The sequence below is a fragment of the Tursiops truncatus genome, chromosome 9, assembly GCF_011762595.2.
Source record: "Tursiops truncatus isolate mTurTru1 chromosome 9, mTurTru1.mat.Y, whole genome shotgun sequence".
Taxonomy (NCBI): Eukaryota; Metazoa; Chordata; class Mammalia; order Artiodactyla; family Delphinidae; genus Tursiops; species Tursiops truncatus.
In genome coordinates this window covers 4,758,287-4,768,700 of record NC_047042.1, presented here as the reverse complement: position 1 = coordinate 4,768,700, position 10,414 = coordinate 4,758,287, and the positions used below count along the sequence as shown (strand labels likewise).

Sequence of the window (10,414 nt, the reverse complement as noted above, 5' to 3'; positions counted from 1 at the left end):
ACTATCAGATTAAGAAAAACAATTACAACTGATATTCAGAAGAAAAGTTTGAGTTCTTATCAATCTATAAAGAGTGTACCAAGGGGAAATGTCAATTGCATGCTGTTTTTTTAATCTTTAGATAGTTGCTTCATTATCCACATAATCAATTATTTATTCTGTAGTTCAAACTAATTAGCCTTTTCATAAGAAAAGTATCTTGAAGTTGTAATATTCTTCTAATATTCATGTGATTATATCAAATATATCAAGCCTGCATGTGATGGTGAAACATGGGAGGTTTTGCGTTAAGTGATGAACAATTAAAAGTCTGTGAAATCCAGCTATCAAATTGCCTATGACACATTAAAGCAAATGTGTTCATTGAATTTTAATGAGTTGTAAAGCAAAAAGTAGAAAATGGTTTAATCTATTTTGCTTTATTTTGACTTAGGGGTGAATTGTTAATCATGAAATCAGGAGACATTCTAGGTTCAAGTTGGTATACAAAATATTTGAGTCAAGATATTTAACCACAAAACTTGTACTTAAAATTAGATGCTATGACTTAAAGACTTAAATATAAGACGTGACACCATAAAACGTTTAGATGAGAACATAGACAAAATATTAGCTGACATAAATCACACCAATGATTTCTTAGGTCAATCCCCCAAGGCAATAGAAATAAAAGCAAAAATGGAACATAATTGAAATTATAAGTTTTTGTACACCAAAGGAAACCATAAACAAACAAAAAAAGGAAACCTATGGACTGGGAGAAAATATTTGCAAATGATGCCACCAGCAAGGGCTTAATTTCCAAAATATACAAACAGTTCATACAACTCAATACAAAAAAACAAACAACCCAATCAAAAAACGGGCAGAAGACCTAAATAGACATTTCTCCAAAGACATGCAGATGGCCAACAGGCACATGAAAAGATGCTCAACATTGCTAATTATTAGAGAAATGCAAATCAAAACCACGATGAGGTACCACCTCACACCGGCCAGAATGGCTATCATTAAAAAGTCTACAGAAAACAAATGCTGGAGAGAGTGTGGAGAAAAGGAAGCCTTCTTACACTGTTGGTGGGAATGTGAACTGGTGCAGCCACTATGGAAAACAGAAAAGATGGTTCTCAAACAACTAAGAGGTGCCATATAATCCTGCCATCCTATTCCTGGGCATATATCTGGAGAAAACTATAATAAGAAAAGATGCATGCACCTCAGTGTTCATTGCAGCACTGTTTACAATAGCCATGCCACAAATGAATGGATAAAGAAGAAGTGGTATATATATATATATATATATATATATATATATATATATACAGCGGAATATTACTCAGCCATAAAAAATGAAATAATGCCATCTGTCGCAACATGGATTGACCTAGAGATTATTATACTAAGTGAAGTAACTCAGAAAGAGAAAGACAAATACCATATGATATCACTTACATGGGGAACCTAAAAAATGACACAAATGAATTTACTTATGAAATGGAAACAGACTCACAGACATAGAGAAAACAATTGTGGTTACCAAGGGGAGTGGTGGTGGAGGGATGGATTGGGAGTTTGGGATTAGCAGATGCAAACTATTATACAGAGAATGGATAAACAACAATGTCCTACTGTATAGCACAGGGAACTATATTCAATAGCCTGTGATAAACCATAAAGGAAAAGAATATGAAAAAGAATATGTATATAATGAATCACTTTGCCATACAGTTGAAGTTAACACAACATTGTAAATCAGCTATAATTCAATAAAATAAAATGAAAGAATCAAATGCCATTGTATATATATATATATACATATATATATGTATATATCATATAAACATGTTATATATATTATATGTAATATATATAATTTTTATATATTAAATATATAGCATACAATACATATAAATAATATAATATATAATTATATATTGTATAATAATAATTATATGACCATATAATATAATTATTATTATATATAATTATTATATAAAATATAGTATAATATAACGCATTATTGTTATATTAAAATATATCATAATATAATATATAATATAATAATTATATTTTATAATTATAATATATATAATTATTGTATGTTACAATATATATACATTTTGCAATATGGGCACCTCTATAAGAAATAATTATAATAATATTTATACTAAAGTCATACAAGAGTAGGAAAGAAAGACAGAACAAAATAAAACATATCCATTTTCATAAGAAATATTGTTTCAAAATAGTAAAGAACAAAAGAGAGAGAGAGAGCAAGAGAGAGGGAAAGAGAACAGAACCAGTTATGAACGAGTGAAGTTCTTCCAAGAGTGAATGGACGTTTCAATATTAAGAAATCTGTTATTTTAATACAGTTAAAATCAAATATACCTAAAGATGCCCAAAGGTCTGTGACGAAATTAAACAAAGATCCCTGATTTAATTTTAAAAAATGTAAATACAGTAAATATATTGTGTGCACATTGTTAAGGACAAATTGATATGCCCATAACATGAAAGAATATACCTGTTAACCCAAAGCTAGTAATCTGCTTAATGGGGACACATTAAGCAAAGCCCCGTGAAAGTCAGAAAGAAGAATGAAACACTGATGCTGACCACAGCTATTGAATGTTCACTGGAAATTTTAGACAATCAAACTAGAAAAATGAAAGGTATTGGAGTATGAAAATTGCTGAAGATATGAGAATTTTGCTTAAAAAGAAATCCAATAAAATGCTAAAAATTAGTGAAAAACAGGGTACAAAATTAATGTATTTAAATCTATAGCTTTATCAATAGTAAGGTATCAAACAAATACAAATTATAATTCAAGAAAATATTAAAAAAAAAACTACTGAAGGATGAAAGTGAAATAAATTTAAATACATCATTTTGCATAAAAATTTCCTCTTTATAAAGATTAATTTATAAATTCAATAAAATCCCAATGTAGATAACAAAGGTATCTTAAAATTGGAACTAGAAAATCTGATCCTAAAATCTATATGGAAATATAAATAGAAAAGAACAGTCAGAGAATTGTGAAAAAGAAGATCAATAACTAGGACTAACCCTATCAACTATGAAGACATATTAGTAAACAAACTATCAAAATAGTGTTGTACCCATGTACAAAAAGAGGCGAAGACCAACCAGTTATAGCAAAACTGCAGAATTATACACAATTACTGATAGGAATTTATGGTATGATAATTGTGCATACAAAATCATTCAATACAAGACGTAAAGATAACCGGATAGTAATTTGGAAATTAAAACAAAATGAGATTTATATATCATGCCATGTAACAAAATAAATTCTTGACTGCATGAGCAATTTAAATATATAATATGAAGCCATCCTATTGAGGAGGAAAATTTGGGAAAACTTCTTTATGACATTGAAATGGGGAAAACTTTTCTACTATGACACACAAGTCCAGAAGCCGTCAAAGAAAATGATGGCCCCATTAAAACAGAAAACATGAAAAAACAACAACAACAAAACCCACAAACTTTCTATGTGTTAAAAACACTATTGACAAGAGACCTTCAAGATGGCGGAAGAGTAAGATGTGGAGATCACCTTCCTCCCCAACAGATACATCAGAAATACATCTACACGTGGAACAACTCCTACAGAACACCTACTGAACACTGGCAGAAGACCTCAGACCTCTCAAAAGGCAAGAAACTCACCACGTACCTGGGTGGGGCAAAAGAAAAAAGAATAAACAGAGACAAAAGAATAGGGACGGGACCTGCACCAGTGGGAGGGAGCTGTGAAGGAGGAAAGGTTTCCACACACTAGAAGCCCCTTCGCAGGCGGAGACTGCAGGTGGCGGAGGGGCAAAGCTTCGGAGCCGCGGGGGAGAGCGCAGCAACAGGGGTGCGGAGGGCACAGCGGAGAGATTCCCGCACAGAGGATCGGTGCCGACCAGCACTCACCAGCCCGAGGCTTGTCTGCTCACCTGCCGGGGCGGGCGGGGCTGGGAGCTGAGGCTCGGGCTTCGGTCGGAGCGCAGGGAGAGGACTGGCGGCGTGAACACAGCCTGCAGGGGGTTAGTACACCACGGCTAGCCGGGAGGGAGTCCGGGGAAAAGTCTGGACCTGCCGAAGAGGCAAGAGACCATTGTTTCGGGGTGCACGAGGAGAGGGGATTCAGTGCACCGCCTAAAAGAGCTCCAGAGACGGGCGCGAGCCGCAGCTATCAGCGCGGACCCCAGAGAAGGGCATGAGATGCTAAGGCTGCTGCTGCCGCCACCAAGAAGCCTGTGTGCGAGCACAGGTCACTATCCACACCGCTCCTCCCGGGAGCCTGTGCAGCCCGCCACTGCCAGGGTCCCGTGATCCAGGGACAACTTCCTCGGGAGAACGCACGGCGCCTCAGGCTGGTGCAATGTCACGCCGGCTTCTGCCGCTCAGGCTCGCCCCGCATCCGTGCCCCTTCCTCCCTGGGCCTGAGGTCCAGCCTTGCGGGTCTGCCGCCTACCCAGCCACAGGAACAGTGTCACCCCAGGGTGCAGATGCTCAGCTGGACTGCTGGATGCAGCCCCCCGCTGGGGCCTCGGGCAATCCTCCAGAGCACTAGAGTGCACGCGCCCAAAGCATTTAATTTAGCCCGAAGGACGCCTAGCCGGCTGGCCCCTTTGGCTCCTAAGATTCAGGACCCTGCTATCCACCTTCTGAGACTCAAGTCTACATATCTGTTCTCATCTTGCAGAACCCTTGTTCTACCCCAGCATGGGACTCTGACATTGCTGCAGCCCCGACACGGGCCAAATCCCCAGAACCCCAGTCCTTATTCTGCAGAGCCCACGCTTAGGTCGTTGATATCAAAACACTTGCCTCCCGCTGCCTGCCCACTCCTTCCTGCTCTCTTTCCTTTTCAGGAAGGCATACTTCATTTCTATATACTGAAAACAAACAAGAGGAAAGGAAAATAAAAGATGCAATACCATTTACAATTGACCCAAAAAATACAAAGTGCTTAAGTACGTATGTCATTGCCATATATACACTACCAAACGTAAAATAGATAGCTAGTGGGAAGCAGCTGCATAGCACAGGGAGATCAGCTGGGTGCTTTGTGACCACCTAGAGGGGTGGTATAGGGAGTGTGGGAGGGAGACGCAAGAGGGAGGAGATATGGGGATATATTTATATGTATAGCTGATTCACTTTGTTATACAGCAGCAACTAACACACCATTGCAAAGCAGTTATACTCCAATAAAGATGTTAAAAAAAAAAAAGAAAAAACACCATTGACAATATTAAGATAAAATGGCAAACTAAGGAGAAAATATGTTCAAATATATCACCAAGAGATGATTCCTGTTTAAAATATTAAGAGTTCTAGGGAATCATCAGGAAAACAAATGCTCCAAAAGAAGATCAAGAAAAATACATGAAAACAGCTCACAAAGAGGTAAATAGCCATGATATTTAAATATGATATGATACTGATCTTACTACATAATAAGAGAGATGCACATTATACTCACTCAAGGATATAAAGTGGAGGGTAAAATTGAAATATGTTGTTATGTGGTCAACAAATATTCTTATGCTTTGTTGTGGATGTAAAGTTTGGCATAATACCTGTAGAGAATGAGGGGATCAAAATTATAGGTTAATTTAATCTTTAGCTTAATAATCTAACACTTAGGAATTGACTTGGCGGGAATACATTAACGCAAGGAAAATGACGTTTTGTTTAAGATCATTCCTTCACAACCTATTCTAATGGCAAAAGTTGGAAACAAAATATCTATCAAGAATTGATAGGTTAAACATTTTTTGTTCAGCCTTACAATAGAATAGGAGAATATGAAAGGTGCAGTACGGTTATGGAAACTCTCCTTGTAATGTGTGTTCTTGTTCACATGTGTGTGTGTGTGTGTACCATGTTATAAATAAAAGGACGTGAGCGTGAGCATATGTGGTACTGTGGGAGCTTTGTGAAGAATGCATTTCAAGGAGGTGAGAGCAATCTGATTGGGACTCAGAATTGATTACTGAATTGAACAACACAGAAGTCATTTGGGAATATTATCACAAGAGGTTTCACTTGGTTATTCCAAAGCTTTAAGTGAAATGGCTTCAAGAGAAGTGAGGCAGAGGAATTACAGAAAACTGGTTAGACAGTCCTTGAGAGGAAACTGGCCAGAAAAAGAAGGAGAAAATAGGGCAGGGGCTGGAGAAGGAGGTGTGGACAAGACAGAGATTTTTATTTCATAAGAGAAGTTTACATGCTGAAAGAAATGAATCAGTAGACAGAAAAAAAAGTGGTGATGCAAGAGAGGAAGCTATCTATGTTTGGAGCAATGCCCTTGAGTCAGGGAGCTAGAATGTTATCACTAGATATCATTCCACTGAGTGGACTGGAGTGGAGAGGCTGGTCTTAGATTGGAACATTAGTAGCTCTCCTGAAGAAGCAGGAGGGAAGGCCAAGTTGATGAGCTCATATGCCTGTAGTGGATGGTGGTGTGGTGGAAACTGTGGATTCCTCTTGTAATTGCTTCTGTTTTCTTGGTGTGATAAAACGTACAGTTCGCATCAAGAGGAGGAAATGAAGCAGAGAGCTTATCACTATTATTTTGCTTCTTTCTGTACTGATTTATGGAAAATACATTTGAATTTTAATAAAAAGAAGATTTTCAATGAGAGAAAATAAGTATAAAGATTTTCAATGTGAGAATTACATTCTGAAAAAATCTGGTATGGTTAGGTAATTGACATTTATTTTTAAACAAATTATCAGGATTTATCCTCACAAACTCTTCACTGGCCCTAATTGTTTACTTATTTTTAAATAAATGAAACCCACACATCAATATAATTCTTTTTTTTTTTTTTTTTTTTTTTTTTTTTTTTGTAGCTCAGAGCATAAGCAGCTGTATTGCCATTGTGTTTGCTCTCACTGTAGACAGTTTGGAGGAAAGTAAAGTGCACGTGTTGCACTGCATAAGTGCAAAGTCTGCCCCCACCATAGAGATACGATGACAAATACGATATTAAGATATGTGGCTGAGGAGATACAGGACACAAAAGTTAAAAATACAATGGTGTCAACCGTTAACAGCACCATTACAGTGACTATACCCCAATGCTATTCACTAACTTTACCTTGGCCTGGGCTGTCTCCATCGAGCAAGGGGTGGGTGCTGCCACCTGGCGCGTCCACTCAGCATGCTCCGGGAGCCGTGGCAGGTGGCTCTCAGGCTGTGACACTGACACCATCCACCTGCCCCCTGTTCCGGCAACCTCTTGGCACTGGCCAGACTAGGAGCCCCCGTGTTTGGCACAGATGCTGAGCCATATGGTGGTTGCTCAAGGAAAGGCCAACTCCCGGCTTCTGCTTCACTCCATTACGTATACAATACAGATTAATAAGCAGTAAGGAGCCAATGTATAAACAGCAGTTACATATTTTTAAATTCCCCCTTTGTACAATTTAAAATAAAACATGTATACACTTCTCCTCTCTTTCTACTGTACTTTAGCACCACAGGATATCAATTTTCAAGCCTATATTACCTGATAGACATATATGAAGTTTGGAAGAAAATAAGGCAATTTGGTTTACAATGTTGATAGTTTTAGCTTACTTAATGCTCTAATGGAGAAAGCAAATCCTCACTCATATTATTAAATCAATCATTTCAAGACTCAATGCTATCAGTATCTTACGGTCACACGGATTCAGGACAAATGGTGAGACCTTGATCTTCTTAAGTCTTTCCATCAACAGTCAATGTTTATGCAAATACAGACTTAAGAACATAAGCATCCTGGTTTAATGTTGTTGTGAGCCTGAATTGGTTCTTTTCCTTTTCCAACAGTCAGGATTTAAACGTTTTTGTTCTTCAGCCAAAGCCTTTGCTTCTAATGTATACATTCTCCTCTCTTCATTCTTCATTTTCTTCCACCTGTCACCAAGGATCACACTTATGGCTCTGTTATCTTTCCCTGGATACATCTGAGTATATTCAACTCTGTATTTTTTGGCAAAAAGCATGAAGGCATTCATTGGTCTTTTGCACTTGTTAGGAGAAGTGGCACTCACAGTCCCTGAGCTGTGGGTTTTGACAGCTTTAGCATACAAGGAATTGGAAGAGAGCTGTGAGGATCCCGGGGAGCCACAGTTTTTACTGAATCCAGATCTTTCAAAGTCTTGACCTCCAGGTCCTCCACAAGACAAAGATGCACGACGCTGACGAGCCATACTACTTAACACATAGACTGCAGAGGAATCCATAGGCGTGAAGTCATAGCTTTTAAATGTATCAAAAACACCTGAATCATCAAAATTAATGGCATCGGGGTGTCCAGGAGGTAGACATACATCACCAACATGAATTTCACAACATGGAATGCCATGCTGTACCACAGTCAAGCTTGGATAAAATGATGACCAACCTTTATTTTTAACATAGAAAGGGTGGTCCAGTTTACACTCTACAGTAAGTAAACCATCTTCGACTGTACCAGGATCAAAAGTCAACTTCAGTACAGACTCGCCAAATGATATACTTTCTTCATGTGATAACAACTTTAGACCATCAGAACCATAGCCCTTGTGAGTGCCCATCTGGAGATCTTCCTCATTATCACAGCCTTCAGTTCTAGCAAAATCTTCCACATCCTGCCATTCCTTATTGCTTCCCTTATGAAAACACAGTCGTGTGCCTTTCAAAAAACAGTGCCAAGCAGTCGAAGGCCAGGAATTGCACCACCCCAAGTCGTCATCATCCGAGAGGGAGGACATGCAGAAAATACCAGATTCTGACTCACTGCTTGCCCTTTCATGTCTGACTGGTGTTTGCTCCTTCCAGTGGTGATGAGCGAAGGCTGGCCCACCCTTAGAAGAGGACACCGGTGGAGGGCGCGCATAGGAATGTAAACTTTTGCTAGTAGCTATGATGTGTACAGGAGATGATCTGTTGTAAAATGAGCACTGCATAAGTGGACTTTGTGGACTGGTGGCGATATTTGCTAATTCTGTTAGCCAATCCACATCATTTTCACGGTAAGTGTTTTCTGATATTTCTGAGGTATTTTGGTTCCAAGATGGTCTTGGATATTCTTGATGTGACACATCTGAACTTAGCTGGTATATGGCAGATTGAGTAGGATCACTCTGAACAGCCTGAAGTTCAGGAAGATCATCAAGCTCCATGTGCTCATCACAAGAGTTGTATCCAGGTGAGGATGGCAAATTTTCATTACACTGCAGCAACTCCAATGAGTCATTCATTCCTGAAGCTCTCTTGTCCATTACTAGCAGGAGTTTCTGTACTGCATTAGGCACCTGATTTGTCTTCACTTCCCACACCATGTTATGGTGCTCCGACAAACCCGTCGCCATTACCAAGTCTTTCAAGCTTCGTCTTCCCCCTCCCCTCAAACCCCCGGAGGTTGAGCCTCCTCCCAGCTCCTTCGCCCTCTTATTGGTCTCACATCAATATAATTCTATTTCAATTAATAGCCCACCATTCTTGTTAAGCTTTTACACTTAAAATAGTTAAAACATCTTTCAAGTTATCTTTACTGGGTCTATTGATAAAAGAAACTGTCAGTGTGCTGTGTTCCATTCTTCTTTCCATGTGGCAGATTCTCAACAGTAGACAGAGTTGTATAATATTTGAGAAGCTCTCTCTCTCCCTCTCCATTTCTGCAATCCTTTCCCTTCTCTCCCTCTGTGTCTATCTCCCCAGTTTAATATTTCTTAATCTTTCAGCAAACAAGCTCTCCTCTAGCCAAGGTAGACCCTTAGTTAAGAACCATATCTCAAATAGCATATTACACAGAACACAAACTTGAATCCTCTGGGTCTTACTGAATACAGTTCTCACAATGGTGTGAGAACATCTTAGCAAACACTGTTTTTCCTTTAAGAATGCGTGTTCACGTGGACTCCGGAAAGGCACACAAACATCACCAGTGTAAAACATCATTAATGTAAAACATGATGGAGGGGAAACTGGATTTTGCTTAAAGTTTAACCAACTTAGCTAAAGAATTTAGGGAAAAATTAAATCTCAAAGTGGAAAATAATTTTATCTGGGCACTACCCTTATCAATTGATTTTATTGTATTTAATTTTACTTGATATTGAAATTAAATGTAAGAATTTCCTAGAAGACAATCTCTGACTGAGAATATTAGCTATTTTTACAAACCTTGTACTGTAAATTTGAGTTCAAAATTTAGAATATGTGATTTTGGTCTTTCTAAGTAATATAGGTAAAGCCCACTTTTTGAAAGTTTGTTTTACACCACCTCACTTTTATGAAAGACCTACTTTTATTAAAGCACCTGTTTTTGCTAAGGAGAATAAATCCAAAGAGGATTTCACTTTTATGAAAAAAGGTGAAAATAGCATTGTTCAGCTTTTGATGTGAAGC

At 38.3% G+C, this 10,414-nt stretch overlaps 1 protein-coding gene across 1 annotated transcript; it reads right to left on the bottom strand.

The window, feature by feature from the left end:
• Positions 1-6,886: 6,886 nt before the first annotated feature.
• Positions 6,887-9,400, bottom strand: LOC117313557 (HMG box-containing protein 1). Its single transcript, XM_033862781.2, has one exon. It carries the CDS (start codon positions 9,373-9,375, stop codon positions 7,804-7,806), a length of 1,572 nt encoding a protein of 523 aa, XP_033718672.1. The 5' UTR covers positions 9,376-9,400; the 3' UTR covers positions 6,887-7,803.
• Positions 9,401-10,414: the final 1,014 nt, after the last annotated feature.